The 18035-nt window shown below is 42.3% G+C and overlaps 1 protein-coding gene across 4 annotated transcripts; it reads left to right on the top strand.

Moving 5' to 3' along the window:
* The first annotated feature begins 230 nt into the window (after positions 1 to 230).
* LOC124141473 (2-oxoglutarate-Fe(II) type oxidoreductase ppzD-like) lies at positions 231 to 18007 on the top strand. 4 transcript variants are annotated; one of them, XM_048402405.1, is made up of 7 exons: positions 231 to 506; positions 3893 to 4011; positions 6413 to 6479; positions 7837 to 7944; positions 13915 to 14008; positions 15052 to 15141; positions 16110 to 16163. In XM_048402405.1, the coding sequence occupies exons 1-6, from the start codon at positions 336 to 338 to the stop codon at positions 15057 to 15059; spliced, it is 567 nt and encodes a 188-aa protein (XP_048258362.1). In that variant the 5' UTR covers positions 231 to 335; the 3' UTR covers positions 15060 to 15141; positions 16110 to 16163. The 4 variants fall into 4 exon arrangements, with proteins under 4 accessions (XP_048258362.1, XP_046365457.2, XP_048258364.1 ...); XM_046509501.2 differs by having other exon boundaries at positions 232 to 506; positions 16152 to 16201; XM_048402407.1 differs by lacking the exons at positions 231 to 506; positions 3893 to 4011 and adding an exon at positions 6022 to 6105.
* Positions 18008 to 18035: the final 28 nt, after the last annotated feature.

Genomic DNA, 18035 nt, shown 5'->3' on the forward strand with positions numbered 1-18035 from the left:
GATTGGGGGCATATATTTTTATTTACTGACCAATTATTTACTGACCAATAACGAGTTCCTGTGGTCACAAGAGGGCCAATGAATAATACGGACCAAAAAAACCCATTTATGTTGCTGTGAATAATACATGCTTACACAATTTCCTTTAATTATAGATAATATACGAACTACCCCAAAACTGTATACATGCCTTGGATTAGGCGATGCACACGACACGGAAGTAGAGTACCCACACGAGACAGGCCCAATCAGTTTTTACGGCTGGGCTCCGTCTCCACACACAAGTCACCGCGCACAGAGAGCAAGAGCAGACAGCGGAGGTCCAGGTTGTCAAGATGACAGATGCTGTTATTCCCATCGTGGACTTCGGAAGGTACGGATTGCATGTCGCTAATCCAGGATCAGTGAAAAGAGAAGTTTTAGAAGATACAGCTACGGAGATATGCCGTGCTCTCAGCACTATTGGATTTGTTTACCTGATTAATCATGGTATTGAACAGAACAAAGTAAGTCATGCACTCACTTAAGGTTGAGCATAATATTTAGTTTATGAAAATGTGCGCTCTGATACAGCTAGTTTTACAATATTGTTTTGTGCATGAACATCCTTTAGTTGGGTGGGATGTCCGTCTCTCTACTAGCGATCGACCAGTCATGGCCGAGGTGGTACATACACTGACCACCAAAAGAAACGCAAACCATAGAAACACAGAAAGAAGTATATGTATGTTGAGAAGGGTGCAGGCTAAAACGGTCACCTCAGCAAAACGTCACCGATTTCTCTAGCGATAACGGCACCGCATTTGGCGAAAACGGCTACCATATGTCGGGCGAAAACGGCACCTCTATTTTTAATAATGATAAAAACGATTTTTGTAGTAATATAAATGGTTTATTTACATGGTCACAGTTATCACATGATACAGCATGTTGTTGTTTTCTGACATTCTCCTTGCATGCAACGCATCGAAAGGCCATTGTGAATAATTGTGATCTGACAGCACCATGTTAGGCCTCTTAAATACAGTTTCAGCTTAAATTGAGTAAAGGTACTTAAAACTTCAAAGTGTATAGTGTTTTCACAATAAGTTAACGGCATGTGATTTCCATGCTCTATACATTAGGGATGTAGATAATTATCCCGATACGATATACATGTAAATTTATATTGATACAAAATTTTATTGAAATCGGTATACATTTGTTCACGTATTGATTGATTTTTCTTTTCAAATCAAAATGTCATCATATATTATGAATTTGACACATACGAAAACTTGTTAGTGTCTGAGATTTGTTTGAATAAACAGAATCAACCTTTTGTCAGTATTATTATTTTACAAAATAATCTACTGATAGTGTTTCGAACACATAATTGTGAATGTGATATGTAATTAAAAAGTTTGCTTCTAAATTTACGCATGAAAGGTTGGTATTTCTGTATCGAGATTCGTATCGTGTCTTGACCTCAAAATCGAGATACGTATCTTATCGTGAGGTATCTGTATCGTGACACCCCTACTATATATGGTAGACCTGCACGAGATAAATGGTTCATTTAGGGTCATGGAACTATGACGTCAGGTGCACGTGATGCATTCATGAGTGTCGGTTCATACGACATGACAGTATGTTCGTTTGTGCACCAAACCAATCTAATATCTCTTAAATGGAGTAATTCTGTATATATTAACCGGGGGCACGGGTGGCCCAGTTGTCTAAGGTGCTGCAATTCACTGTGCAGATTTGTGTCCCTTGGCCTATGATTGCCGGTTCAAATCCTGGTTTGCCCCAATTATGTTTCTAGGTTTGTCAGCACCATACCCATGCTTGTGGGTTTCACCGAAGTGTTAAACGTCTGAGACCTGCATCACTTCGGGCTTTCCTCCCACATTAAGCTGACACGCTGCGATATAACTGGAATACCGTTAAAAGCGGCATTAAATGCAACTCACTCTCTCACCCATATATAAACCAACATGTATGGTATTCGCATTTATTTTGTCGGTGAATATATTTTACTTACTTACTTATAGTCCCTAATGAGTTCTTGTGCCCAACCACCACACAAAACACTTTGGGACCATGTCAATGAAGAGGACAATAAATAATTTTATTAGGTCAGAAGTCAAGATTACTAGATAAGAACTGCTTACTAAAGTGTTTGGTTATATTCCGTCTTAAATAGGGCTGGGACGAGTCCAAATATATTATCGGGTACCCACCCCACTATGCCTTGACCCTACCCTGGTACCCGCTGTAGGTCTAAAGAGATCGGGGGCACGGGTGGCCCAGTCGTCTAAGGCGCCGCAATTCGCTGTGCAGAGTTGCGTCCCTTGTGCATGCCAGAAACCTATGATTGTGGGTTCGAATTCCGGTTCGCCCCGATTATGTTTCTAGGTTTGTCAGCACCATACCCGTGCTCGCGGGTTTCACCGAAGTGGTAAACGTCTGAGACCTGCATCACTTCGGGCTTTCCTCCCACATTAAGCTGACACGCCGTGATATAACTGGAATACCGTTAAAGCGGCGTTAAACCCAACTCACTCACTCTAAAGAAATCGGCACAAACTGTCTGATTGGGAAAAGTTTGACCGTAGCCCTGACGAAATGTATTTAGGTACAGTCATGAATACATGTATAAAACGATAGGTCATGCATACACTGAAAAGTTTTATCTTTAACTGAAGACTGAAGTTTTATCTTTATTCAAACATGTAAAATTCAGAAGGAATAGGAGCATTGTCAGGAAGAAATGTGAACATAAGTGACTTGTTGTGTAACCATAGAGTTTTTGTTAATTTTTGTCATTAAACAATATATTACTTGACTAACCACGGGTTCGGGTAGTCCTCTGGGTATCTTTGGATCATAGGTTTTCGGACATCATACACTTTCGGACAGCCATGTTTATCGAGATTACTTGTGCTATTAAGGGGGTGTAGCATTACACAGACATTGTAAATACTCAGATGATGGCCTGTTTTAAAGAGTTGTCTTCATAAAGTGTATGAGATGTGTTTCAGTTGTTTATGTGATTAGAGAGAAAGCTATGAATGTTTCTTAAGCGTCTGAAAACCCACAATATGGGGATACCCAGGTCCTACTCAGTACCCACCCGACCCGAGTACCCGAGTTACCCGTCCCAGCCCTAGTCCTAAAGTAGTCATGTTTTCATTACTAAACTTGGTATACAGCACCATATTGGCTTTAAAAAAATAGACATTATTATATGAGCATGTGTGTCATACTAATTTTATGAAACAAATGTCAGAATTCTTGTATTTCCTGAGGGTATGCTTGAATTCTTACACAAGTTTCATCAAATTAATATGAATATGGGAGTGTCATGATTTTTATGTTACCCAGTATTTCATATTCCTTTTGAGCTCCCTTTAACATGTTTAAGAAAAATGTACTGATCACAACCGCCATCTTAGAAAACCACAATTCTTGAATGACTACAACTGTCTTCGGCTAATATGTTGTTGCTAGTGTGACGTCATTCCCACTTTACGTCACAATAACATTTAAGGGCGTCAACAGTGCTGTCGGGATGACGTAAACAATACACTGGTGCACATGAACATGATGAAGTGATATTTGCACAAGTTCATATACAACTTTTATGAATTAGGTTATTTCTGACCCTGTGGGTAATCACTTCCCATATGCAAAGGTTTTGCTTCAAATTAGTTGTGTGGCGAGGAATAGCCTAGTGGTTAAAGCGTTCGCTCGTCACACCAAAGGTCCTGATTGGATTCCTCACATGAGTACAATGTGTGAAGCCCATTTCTGGTGTCCTCCGCTGTGATATTTCTGGAATAAGCAGTGTTAAACCATACTCCCTCACTCACTCACTCACTCACTCACTCACTCACTCACCTTTCAGATTGATGATATGTTCCAATCATCTAAAAACTTTTTTACTCAACCACTGGAAGTGAAAGAAACATGTGCTCGAGACAAAAGTGTTGGCAATCATGGATGGGTCGGCTTGGAGGTAGAAAAGTAAGTATGACAACAAATAATGCCTTAGTGACTGACCATGTGATATTCTTTTATTAATTTTTCTTTTAAACATTTTCGGGAACAGTATATTTATTTCGATAGAATCCTAGGCACCACACCAGAATATGATATGGTTGGTCCCTCAGGCAAAACTACAAATTTGCGTGTTTCCAGCTTCCTAACCCTAATTTGGAGTACCTGACACAATAACGTTTTTTTCTCAAGATGGCTTTTCCGTGTTTTGTTGCCACTGGTGTATGTTTGTTTTTATTTGTTTGTTTGTTTGTTTGTTTGTTTGTTTGTTTGTTTGTTTGTTTTGTTGTTGTTTAACGCCGCACTTAGTAATGTTCCAGCTATATGACGGCGATCTGTAAATAATCGAGTCTGGACCAGACAATCCAGTGATTGACCAGATCTTATTCAACAGGTTGCCACTGGTGTACATTTGTTGAGTTTCACTTTGGATAAACCTATCGGTAATTTCAATGTCAACACTTTCCTGGAATTTATGAACAGGCATTGATTAATATAGTGGAAATTGCCATGTTTGAAACAGAACAAAAGGTAGTTTTTTAATAAACTGTGGATAAACCTAGTGTTATCTTCAATGTCGACACTTAACTGGAATTTATGAGCAGGGTTTAATTGATATATTGCAAATTGCCCTTTCTTATACAGAACAAAAGGTAATTTTTTAATATTTATAACGAGCTACATAGCCTATTTTTGAATGAGCTGAACAGGAAACGCATATACACTTGTGTTTTGCTTCATTTAGTCTGGTGAGTGAATGAGATCCATTTTGCGACTTTCTCCAATATGTTCTGCAGGCAAGGCAAGTTTCAACATGCTCATGACAGTGAGCTTCAGAATGCAGACATAAGTTTATGTAGGTGTCAACCAGTGACCTGACAAGACCACAGCTCAATGATCTGCTTGTGCAATATTGGTGCATGGGTAACGGATCTCAGTCTCAGTGAACTGACATGGCACTTCATCAGTGTGGCCTGGCATATCAGACAATGATTACCTCTCAGCATCAGTTTCTTGTTACAACGTTTGGATACTTGTTCACCTGGACATGTTGAGAGGTTTGTGGTGGTTTTAGCAAGGGTTCAGCATGTTCAGTGAATGTGTCTATGTATGTTTGTGTGAGTTGTTTGGATGTTTGTGAGTGCTTGTGTCTGTTGATTCTGTCTGTATGTTTGTGTGAGTTGTGTTTGGATGTTTGTGAGTACTTGTGTCTGTTGATTCTGTCTGTATGTTTGTGTGAGTTGTGTTTGGATGTTTGTGAGTGCTTGTGTCTGTTGATTCTGTCTGTATGTTTGTGTGAGTTGTGTTTGGATGTTTGTGAGTGCTTGTGTCTGTTGATTCTGTCTGTATGTTAGTGTTAGTTGTGTTTGTATGTTTATGTGAGTTGTGTCTGTTGATTCTGTCTGTATGTTTGTGTGAGTTGTGTTTGGTTGTTTGTGAGTGCTTGTGTCTGTTGATTCTGTCTGTATGTTAGTGTTAGTTGTGTTTGTATGTTTATGTGAGTTGTGTCTGTTGATTCTGTCTGTATGTTTGTGTGAGTTGTGTTTGGATGTTTGTGAGTGCTTGTGTCTGTTGACTGATGTCAACATTATTAACTTCACAGACAGCATATTTTGTCATTTACACACAAAGAAATATTGAAAATACTAGGAAATAAGGCACTCGGTTCCAAATTAAAATAAGCGGTATCTGTAATCTATAATCCATTGGGACTTCATCAAATTTCAGTTTATCTCCTAAATGACCGTATTGTATGTGGAGACAGGATCCCAAATATACTCTGACCTAGTTCGCTGATGTTGGATGACGCATGTTTGTGGTATCTCCAATCAGAAATGTTGAATTCAAAGGTGTCCGGTGTCCCTGGAGCAGTCTGACATGTTGAGCCAGCCAGCCACTACTCAAGTTACTGGTGAAGCTGTTGATTATTACCTACACTCTACCTTCACTGTGTACATGGTGCCAGCCAGCCACTACTCAGGTTACTGTTGAAGCTGTTGATTATTACCTACTCTCTACCTTCACTGTGCACATGGTGCTAGATAGCCATGGAGATCCGGGGTAGAATAGATCTTCACTAACCCATGCTTGCCATATAAAGAAGTGACTGTGCTTGTCGTAAGAGGCAACTAACAGAATCGTCTTGTCAGGCTCACTGACCTGGTTTATGTGTGTCATCATATTCCAATTGCATAGACCAATGCTCATGGTCCCAATTGCATGGATCGGTGCTCATGATATCAATCACTGGATTGTCTGGTCCAGACTAGATTATTTACAGACCGTCGTCATATAGCTGGAATATTGTAAGTGCCGCATTAAACAAACAAACAAACAAACAAAAAACAAACAGTGGTATTATTTACAGGCTGAACCCAGACAGACCGGCAGGGGACCTGAAAGAAGCTTTCAACTTTTCACCACATGAGGATGGGGTGAGGATACAAGTTCACAATGGGTCTGTTTAAAGTGAACATTCATGTAATGTATATTTCTAGCACAAGAAGCTTCAAGTTACTGGATATTTGATTGACTGAAGTTTCAGTGTGTCGTGGGGAGGAGTGGGTGGGCATGCTTCAATGTGAATGAGTGAGACAGTGAGTTTGATTTGGTTCTGCTTTGCATAAGATTTTAGTGACATGGTTTTAGCAATATTCCGGCAATATTACGGCAGGGGACACCAGAAATTGGCTTCCCACATTGTACCCATGTCGGGAATCGAACCCGGGTCTTTGGCGTGACGAGCGAATGCTTTACCCACTAGGCTACCCGACCGTCTTCAGGCTGCATGAAATTTTCCTCCACTTGCCCAACTGTGGGCAGATGATTTTAAGACTACGTTTGTATTCAGTATTATTATAACTCCTTGTAGATTCTCAAGTAAATGTTTGCATTATTTCTGCTGAATCAAGACATGATTTGTCTCTTAGTTTTTGTGATTTTTTAATATTTATGATGCCTTAACGCAGGCAGGTATTTTTGAAGATGAGCAGGCAACACTTATAGATCACCTGCCCGACTGTCTTGTTGGGTTTTAAAATTATTTTGAACACTGCATAGTTACAGCATGGTGTGCCAGCTTGATGTCTGGGAAAAGTGATGAGGTGTTCGATGTTTACCTCTATGTTTAAACCCACAAAACACGGTATGGTGCTGAAACACCTAGAGACAATGACAATTAGAGACAATGTCAGGGTAAACCTGGGGTTCAAACGGAGGATCATGGGTTTCTGGCCTGGGTCGCACCTCTGCACAATAAATTGTGGCGCCTTGGACATGTTTGACGACTGGGCCACAGTGCACCAGAGGGAATGTTTCTGCGTATCAGAGGGCATGTTTCAGCCTAACAGAGGGTATGTTTCAGTGTATCAGAGGGTATGTTTCAGTCTAACAGAGAGTATGTTTCAGTGTATCAGAGGGTATGTTTCAGTCTAACAGAGAGTATGTTTCAGTGTATAAGAGGATATGTTTCAGTGTATCAGAGTGTATGTTTCAGTGTATCAGACGATATGTTTCAGTCTATCAGACGGTATGTTTCAGTGTATCAGAGGGTGTGTTTCAGTGTATCAGAGAGTATGTTTCAGTGTATCAGGGTATGTTTCAGTCTATCAGAGGGTATATGTTTCAATGTATCAGAGGTATATGTTTCAGTATGTCAGGGCACATGTCAGAGTTTCATAGGCTGTATGTTAATGATTCATTGGCTAATGTTTCAATGTTTCATGGGCCATGTTTCAATGTGTCAGAGAATAAATGCTTCAATGTTTCAGGAGGTGTGTTTTAATGTTTCAGTCCTGGCCATCAGATACCTTCAGGTCAACCTTTTTCACTTTCTTCAATGAGTGTAAGCAGTTGACCATGCGAGTTCTGGACATGTTGTCCATTGGTCTCCAACTGGAGGTGTGTATGTGCCATGTATGTACTGACATGTTGTCCATTGGTCTCCAACTGGAGGCATGTATGTGCCATGTCAACTGGAGGTGTGTATGTGCCATGTCAACTGGAGGTGTGTATGTGCCATGTCAACTGGAGGTGTGTATGTGCCATGTCAACTGGAGGTGTGTATATGCCATGTCAACTGGAGGTGTGTATGTGCCATGTCAACTGGAGGTGTGTATGTGCCATGTCAACTGGAGGTGTGTATGTGCCATGTCAACTGGAGGTGTGTATGTGCCATGTCAACTGGAGGTGTGTATGTGCCATGTAAACTGGAGGTGTGTATGTGTCATGTCAACTGGAGGTGTGTATGTGCCATGTAAACTGGAGGTGTGTATGTGCCATGTCAACTGGAGGTGTGTATGTGCCATGTCAACTGGAGGTGTGTATGTGCCATGTCAACTGGAGGTGTGTATGTGCCATGTCAACTGGAGGTGTGTATGTGCCATGTAAACTGGAGGTGTGTATGTGTCATGTAAAATGGAGGTGTGTATGTGTCATGTAAAATGAAGTGTGTATGTGCCATGTAAACTGGAGGTCTGTATGTGTCATGTAAACTGGAGGTGTGTATGTGTCATGTAAACTGGAGGTGTGTATGTGCCATGTAAACTGGTGGTGTGTATGTGCCATGTAAACTGGAGGTGTGTATGTGCTATGTAAACTGGAGGTGTGTATGTGCCACGTAAACTGGAGGTGTGTATGTGCCATGTCAACTGGAGGTGTGTATGTGCCATGTAAAATGGAGGTGTGTATGTGCCATGTAAACTGGAGGTGTGTATGTGTCATGTAAACTGGAGGTGTGTATGTGTCATGTAAACTGGAGGTGTGTATGTGCCATGTCCACTGAAGGTGTGTATGTGCCATGTAAACTGGAGGTGTGTATGTATCATGTAAACTGGAGGTGTGTATGTGCCATGTCAACTGAAGGTGTGTATGTGCCATGTCAACTGAAGGTGTGTATGTGCCATGTCAACTGGAGGTGTGTATGTGCCATGTAAACTGGAGGTGTGTATGTGCCATGTCAACTGGAGGTGTGTATGTGTCATGTAAAATGGAGGTGTGTATGTGCCATGTAAAATGGAGGTGTGTATGTGCCATGTAAACTGGAGGTGTGTATGTGCCATGTAAACTGGAGGTGTGTATGTGTCATGTCAACTGGAGGTGTGTATGTGCTATGTAAACTGGAGGTGTGTATGTGCCATGTAAACTGGAGGTGTGTATGTGCCATGTAAACTGGAGGTGTGTATGTGCCATGTAAACTGGAGGTGTGTATGTGTCATGTCAACTGGAGGTGTGTATGTGCCATGTAAACTGGAGGTCTGTATGTGTCATGTAAACTGGAGGTTTGTATGTGTCATGTAAACTGGAGGTGTGTATGTGCCATGTAAACTGGAGGTGTGTATGTGCCATGTAAACTGGAGGTGTGTATGTGCTATGTAAACTGGAGGTGTGTATGTGCCATGTAAACTGGAGGTGCGTATGTGCCATGTCCACTGGAGGTGTGTATGTGCCATGTAAACTGGAGGTGTGTATGTGCCATGTCAACTGGAGGTGTGTATGTGCCATGTCAACTGGAGGTGTGTATGTGCCATGTCAACTGGAGGTGTGTATGTGCCATGTCAACTGGAGGTGTGTATGTGCCATGTAAACTGGAGGTGTGTATGTGTCATGTAAAATGGAGGTGTGTATGTGTCATGTAAAATGAAGTGTGTATGTGCCATGTAAACTGGAGGTCTGTATGTGTCATGTAAACTGGAGGTGTGTATGTGTCATGTAAACTGGAGGTGTGTATGTGCCATGTAAACTGGTGGTGTGTATGTGCCATGTAAACTGGAGGTGTGTATGTGCTATGTAAACTGGAGGTGTGTATGTGCCACGTAAACTGGAGGTGTGTATGTGCCATGTCAACTGGAGGTGTGTATGTGCCATGTAAAATCGAGGTGTGTATGTGCCATGTAAACTGGAGGTGTGTATGTGTCATGTAAACTGGAGGTGTGTATGTGTCATGTAAACTGGAGGTGTGTATGTGCCATGTCCACTGAAGGTGTGTATGTGCCATGTAAACTGGAGGTGTGTATGTATCATGTAAACTGGAGGTGTGTATGTGCCATGTCAACTGAAGGTGTGTATGTGCCATGTCAACTGAAGGTGTGTATGTGCCATGTCAACTGGAGGTGTGTATGTGCCATGTAAACTGGAGGTGTGTATGTGCCATGTCAACTGGAGGTGTGTATGTGTCATGTAAACTGGAGGTGTGTATGTGCCATGTAAACTGGAGGTGTGTATGTGCTATGTAAACTGGAGGTGTGTATGTGCCACGTAAACTGGAGGTGTGTATGTGCCATGTCAACTGGAGGTGTGTATGTGCCATGTAAAATGGAGGTGTGTATGTGCCATGTAAACTGGAGGTGTGTATGTGTCATGTAAACTGGAGGTGTGTATGTGTCATATAAACTGGAGGTGTGTATGTGCCATGTCCACTGAAGGTGTGTATGTGCCATGTAAACTGGAGGTGTGTATGTATCATGTAAACTGGAGGTGTGTATGTGCCATGTCAACTGAAGGTGTGTATGTGCCATGTCAACTGAAGGTGTGTATGTGCCATGTCAACTGGAGGTGTGTATGTGCCATGTAAACTGGAGGTGTGTATGTGCCATGTCAACTGGAGGTGTGTATGTGTCATGTAAAATGGAGGTGTGTATGTGCCATGTAAAATGGAGGTGTGTATGTGCCATGTAAACTGGAGGTGTGTATGTGCCATGTAAACTGGAGGTGTGTATGTGTCATGTCAACTGGAGGTGTGTATGTGCTATGTAAACTGGAGGTGTGTATGTGCCATGTAAACTGGAGGTGTGTATGTGCCATGTAAACTGGAGGTGTGTATGTGCCATGTAAACTGGAGGTGTGTATGTGTCATGTCAACTGGAGGTGTGTATGTGCCATGTAAACTGGAGGTCTGTATGTGTCATGTAAACTGGAGGTTTGTATGTGTCATGTAAACTGGAGGTGTGTATGTGCCATGTAAACTGGAGGTGTGTATGTGCCATGTAAACTGGAGGTGTGTATGTGCTATGTAAACTGGAGGTGTGTATGTGCCATGTAAACTGGAGGTGCGTATGTGCCATGTCAACTGAAGGTGTGTATGTGCCATGTTAACTGGAGGTGTGTATGTGCTATGTAAACTGGAGGTGTGTATGTGCCATGTAACCTGGAGGTGTGTATGTGTCATGTATGTACTGACAAGTTGTCCATTGGTCTCCAACTGGAGGTGTGTATGTGCCATGTCAACTGGAGATGTGTATGTATCATGTAAACTGGAGGTGTGTATGTGCCATGTCAACTGAAGGTGTGTATGTGCCATGTCAACTGAAGGTGTGTATGTGCCATGTCAACTGGAGGTGTGTATGTGCCATGTAAACTGGAGGTGTGTATGTGCCATGTCAACTGGAGGTGTGTATGTGTCATGTAAAATGGAGGTGTGTATGTGCCATGTAAAATGGAGGTGTGTATGTGCCATGTAAACTGGAGGTGTGTATGTGCCATGTAAACTGGAGGTGTGTATGTGTCATGTCAACTGGAGGTGTGTATGTGCTATGTCAACTGGAGGTGTGTATGTGCCATGTAAACTGGAGGTGTGTATGTGCCATGTAAACTGGAGGTGTGTATGTGCCATGTAAACTGGAGGTGTGTATGTGTCATGTCAACTGGAGGTGTGTATGTGCCATGTAAACTGGAGGTCTGTATGTGTCATGTAAACTGGAGGTTTGTATGTGTCATGTAAACTGGAGGTGTGTATGTGCCATGTAAACTGGAGGTGTGTATGTGCCATGTAAACTGGAGGTGTGTATGTGCTATGTAAACTGGAGGTGTGTATGTGCCATGTAAACTGGAGGTGCGTATGTGCCATGTCCACTGGAGGTGTGTATGTGCCATGTAAACTGGAGGTGTGTATGTGCCATGTCAACTGGAGGTGTGTATGTGCCATGTCAACTGGAGGTGTGTATGTGCCATGTCAACTGGAGGTGTGTATGTGCCATGTCAACTGGAGGTGTGTATGTGCCATGTAAACTGGAGGTGTGTATGTGTCATGTAAAATGGAGGTGTGTATGTGTCATGTAAAATGAAGTGTGTATGTGCCATGTAAACTGGAGGTCTGTATGTGTCATGTAAACTGGAGGTGTGTATGTGTCATGTAAACTGGAGGTGTGTATGTGCCATGTAAACTGGTGGTGTGTATGTGCCATGTAAACTGGAGGTGTGTATGTGCTATGTAAACTGGAGGTGTGTATGTGCCACGTAAACTGGAGGTGTGTATGTGCCATGTCAACTGGAGGTGTGTATGTGCCATGTAAAATGGAGGTGTGTATGTGCCATGTAAACTGGAGGTGTGTATGTGTCATGTAAACTGGAGGTGTGTATGTGTCATGTAAACTGGAGGTGTGTATGTGCCATGTCCACTGAAGGTGTGTATGTGCCATGTAAACTGGAGGTGTGTATGTATCATGTAAACTGGAGGTGTGTATGTGCCATGTCAACTGAAGGTGTGTATGTGCCATGTCAACTGAAGGTGTGTATGTGCCATGTCAACTGGAGGTGTGTATGTGCCATGTAAACTGGAGGTGTGTATGTGCCATGTCAACTGGAGGTGTGTATGTGTCATGTAAACTGGAGGTGTGTATGTGCCATGTAAACTGGAGGTGTGTATGTGCTATGTAAACTGGAGGTGTGTATGTGCCACGTAAACTGGAGGTGTGTATGTGCCATGTCAACTGGAGGTGTGTATGTGCCATGTAAAATGGTGGTGTGTATGTGCCATGTAAACTGGAGGTGTGTATGTGTCATGTAAACTGGAGGTGTGTATGTGTCATGTAAACTGGAGGTGTGTATGTGCCATGTCCACTGAAGGTGTGTATGTGCCATGTAAACTGGAGGTGTGTATGTATCATGTAAACTGGAGGTGTGTATGTGCCATGTCAACTGAAGGTGTGTATGTGCCATGTCAACTGAAGGTGTGTATGTGCCATGTCAACTGGAGGTGTGTATGTGCCATGTAAACTGGAGGTGTGTATGTGCCATGTCAACTGGAGGTGTGTATGTGTCATGTAAAATGGAGGTGTGTATGTGCCATGTAAAATGGAGGTGTGTATGTGCCATGTAAACTGGAGGTGTGTATGTGCCATGTAAACTGGAGGTGTGTATGTGTCATGTCAACTGGAGGTGTGTATGTGCTATGTAAACTGGAGGTGTGTATGTGCCATGTAAACTGGAGGTGTGTATGTGCCATGTAAACTGGAGGTGTGTATGTGCCATGTAAACTGGAGGTGTGTATGTGTCATGTCAACTGGAGGTGTGTATGTGCCATGTAAACTGGAGGTCTGTATGTGTCATGTAAACTGGAGGTTTGTATGTGTCATGTAAACTGGAGGTGTGTATGTGCCATGTAAACTGGAGGTGTGTATGTGCCATGTAAACTGGAGGTGTGTATGTGCTATGTAAACTGGAGGTGTGTATGTGCCATGTAAACTGGAGGTGCGTATGTGCCATGTCAACTGAAGGTGTGTATGTGCCATGTTAACTGGAGGTGTGTATGTGCTATGTAAACTGGAGGTGTGTATGTGCCATGTAACCTGGAGGTGTGTATGTGTCATGTATGTACTGACAAGTTGTCCATTGGTCTCCAACTGGAGGTGTGTATGTGCCATGTCAACTGGAGGTGTGTATGTGCTATGTAAACTGGAGGTGTGTATGTGCCATGTAACCTGGAGGTGTGTATGTGCCATGTTAACTGGAGGTGTGTATGTGCCATGTGTTTACTAGATATGTTATCCATTGGTGTCTGAGGATATAATTCGGTTTTTCCCCATGTTTCATGATCACAGATACATATTTTCCCCATGTTTCAGGATAAGAATTTAAATTCTCCCCATGTTTCAGGATAAGAATTTCCTGCGTGAGTGTCACAACCTGATAGACAAGAAGGGCTGCGCCACCACACTCAGAAGCCTCTACTACCCCCCTTTGTCTGGATGTGAGGCCTTCTTTTTTGATTATTTAAAAAAATAAAATTTAAACAAAGTTTAGACCCTTGAAATTTGTTAATATTCAGGTGAAATATGTGAATAAGTATAGCACTTACATGAGAACAGTCACACACTGGCTTTGAGTCCAAGTGTAGCTCTGGTAATCATCATGGCTTCTCCTCATACTCTGAGCCTATGACAGGCAGGGAATTAGCTTCTGACATTTTTTCACAAGTGTGATTACAATACGCCTCCATAATAACAAAAGCTGTAAAAAATTGATTCTCAGGCAATGGCTGAAAATATAGTGTAGGCAGGCGGTGTTTTTTTTATAGTTTTTTTGGTTATTCAGCCTAGTATATAACCAAATAAACAGTTGTGTAACCAAATAAACAGTTGTGTAACCAAATAAACAGTTGTTGGAAAGGGCCTCCCTACATAAATGTATTCCTTGATGAGTCAAATACTGTTTTCCAGTATTTTACTCATCCAGTATTTTTCTCATCAAGGAATACATTTTATGTACCTGGTGCCGCCCTACATAAATGTATTCCTTGATGAGTCAAATACTGGAATACAGTATTTGACTATCGTTGGACTTAAAATATTTAAGGATTGTTTTGTCTTTTATAAAATGCAAATAAAAATGAAATGTGCAGTGAACTTTGTGATGATGCGGGTGGTGCCTGAGGACCAAGACTATTTTTTTTTGGGGGGGGGGGCCTAAAACTAGAATTATATATTATCCAGTTTCCTCAAATTTAGGGTTAGCAGATCTATAAACAATGTCATGAACACGAATATACCTCAGCTAGTAAACCATGTTTAGCTCCATCACATCGACTTCCTCAAATCTGCCACAGCAAATTGTATTTTCTTCCAACATCACATTTCCATACATATGGATTAAAAACGTGAGAAATTGAATATGAAATCATGCAAAGGTTGATAGTTTTGCCACATTAAGTTTCACCTAATTTTCTGCTCAATGCTGCCTGTCAGGCAATCAGTTTATCTACAGTTGAGTTTCGATACACTTGTGCTGTTACAGCTGTTTAAGCCTGGCCAGGTACGCTGTGGTGAACACTCCGACTATGGTACAGTCACTCTGTTGTTCCAAGATGGTATTGGGGGCTTGGAGGTAGGTGTTCATCAAATATTACCTCAACTGGGCAAAGACCTTGGGGCTTGACAACCATGTGTGTGTTCCGTTTTAGAAATTATCCTGAATGTGTTTCTAGGTTTGTCAACACCATAATGAAACTGATTGCTGGAATAGAACTGATATACTGTTCAAAGCAGCGTTGAATCGAACACACACATACACGCAAATACACTAAACCAAACCACACTCATGCATGGATACCCTCAGTCATCCACCAATCCACCCACCCACTTGCTCACTCACTCTGTCCTTTGGGAGTCTGGGTTGAATTGGTCCCCAGCAACCTATGTTGGTTGTAAGAGGCGATTGGGAATCTGTGGGAATTCCGAGTTAGAATTGGTCTCCAGCAACCTATGTATGAACACAGATTCAGTGTGTGTTATAACATGCTTCAGGTGGTGAACACAGATTCAGTGTGTGTGGTATAACATGTTTCAGGTGATGAACACAGATTCAGTGTGTGTGGTGTAACATGCTTCAGGTGGTGAACACAGATTCAGTGTGTGTGATATAACATGCTTCAGGTGGTGAACACAGATTCAGTGTGTGTGGTATAACATGCTTCAGGTGATGAACACAGATTCAGTGTGTGTGGTATAACATGCTTCAGGTGAACACGGATTCAGTGTGTGTGGTATAACATGCTTCAGGTGATGAACACAGATTCAGTGTGTGTGGTATAACATGCTTCAGGTGATGAACACAGATTCAGTGTGTGTGGTATAACATGTTTCAGGGGATGAACACAGATTCAGTGTGTGTGGTATAACATGCTTCAGTTGATGAACACAGATTCAGTGTGTGTACGTCTAAGATGTTTCAGCATGTTGAGGTTATGGAAACAGATTCAGTGTGTGTGGTATAATGTGCTTCAGGTGATAAACACAGATTTATTGTATGTGATATGACTACTGATGGCATGTATGTGGTATGACATGTTTCAGGTGATGAATACTGATGACATGACTGGGTATGACATGTTTCAGGTGATGAATACTGACGACGTGTATGTTCCGGCCCAGCCTGTCCCTGGCGCCATCGTTGTCAACATTGGTGACCTAATGCAGCGATGGACGGCAGACAAGCTTAAAGCCACAGTGAGCATACTGTACTTTGATAGAAACAGTCTTGTAGGAACCTGATGAAGTATGAACAGAGTTTTAGAACCAGGACTCTTGTAACCGTTCCTAAGGTTCAGCGTCATTAGCTCCATAAGCTGGGTAAATGATTGACTCTAAGTGGCCAGTCCTGAGAGGTGGGCAAAGTTATCACAGAAAAGGTTGTCAGTTCCACATGTCTGCTGTATGCATCAGGACTGGGTTGGTAACACTGTGTGACCGGGCATCTCATCATACCTTTATGGATTGTTGCTCATGCTGTGTGGCTGCACTGGTGTGCCTGGTCCAGACTAGGCTGTTTCCTTGTTGCTGTGATGTGGCTGGAATATTGCTGACTGCATTATTAAGCAATATACACAAATACCGTCACTCACTTAAGCCATGATGTTGTATGATGATGACATGTCGCATGACTTGACAATACTTACAGCGAATAGATACAAGTTTGCTGATGCAGTGTTAAACTATCACTCAATCACTCTGTCACTCAGTCACTCAATCACTCTGTCACTCAATCACTCACTCGCATAAGTAACACTGCTGACTGCATTATGGCCAAGCCATGTTACACTGCTGACTGCATTATTCCCCAGGCCATGTTACACTGCTGACTTCATTATGGCCCAAGCCATGTTACACCGCTGACTGCATTATGGCCCAAGCCATGTTACACTGCTGACTTCATTATGGCCCAAGCCATGTTACACCGCTGACTGCATTATGGCCCAAGCAAAAATGTTACACTGCTGACTGCATTATGGCCAAAGCCATGTTACACTGCTGACTGCATTATTGCCCAAGCCATGTTACACTGCTGACTGTATTATGGCCCAAGCCATGTTACACTGCTGACTGCATTATGGCCCAAGCCATGTTATACTGCTGACTGCATTATTCCCCAGGCCAAACAACACTGCTGACTGCATTATTCCCCAGGCCAAACAACACTGCTGACTGCATTATTCCCCAGGCCAAACAACACTGCTGACTGCATTATGGCCCAAGCCATGTAACACTGCTGACTGCATTATTCCCCAGGCCAAACAACACTGCTGACTGCATTATTCCCCAGGCCAAACAACACTGCTGACTGCTTCATGTCCCAAGGCTTTCACCTCCAGTCTCACTTCATCTCTGCTGTCCTATGTACAATGTGTGAAGCCCATTTCTGGTGTCCCCCGCCGTGATATTGCTGGAATATTGCTAAGAGCGGCGTAAAACCATACTCACTCACTCTGCCGTCCTATAGGCTGAATGTCAGTGAGAAGTTCTTCCTTAAGCAGCGAAGTCAATTTTGTTTCTTATTTTCAGAAACACCGTGTTCTGATTCCTGAGGCAGAACTAAAGAAGCATCAGAGTCGACAGTCAGTGGCATTTTTTGTGCACCCAAATGATGAAACAATTATAAGATGCCTGGACGGTTCAGATAAATATGAACCCATCTCAAGTATTGATTATCTGAACTACAGGTTCAGTTTGACTTACTGAGGATGATCTCAGATATCGCGGGAGATAAGAAATATCACCGTCAAAGGTGGAGTAGTATAGTTACAATTGCTGTATATAAGAGTATGTAAAGAGTATATTTGTTTCATTGCTATGCAATATTTACATGCATTCCATGCATTCATCACCTTCATGCTCATGTGTAATTTTTGGTCTTCAGCAGCCCATGCTTGCCGTAAAAGGCGACCATGCTTGTCGTACGAAGCGACTAATGGGATTGGGTGGTCAGGCTCGCTGACTTGGTTG

Source organism: Haliotis rufescens, unplaced genomic scaffold (assembly GCF_023055435.1).
Source record: "Haliotis rufescens isolate VD_foot unplaced genomic scaffold, xgHalRufe1.0.p SCAF_26, whole genome shotgun sequence".
Taxonomy (NCBI): domain Eukaryota; kingdom Metazoa; phylum Mollusca; class Gastropoda; order Lepetellida; family Haliotidae; genus Haliotis; species Haliotis rufescens.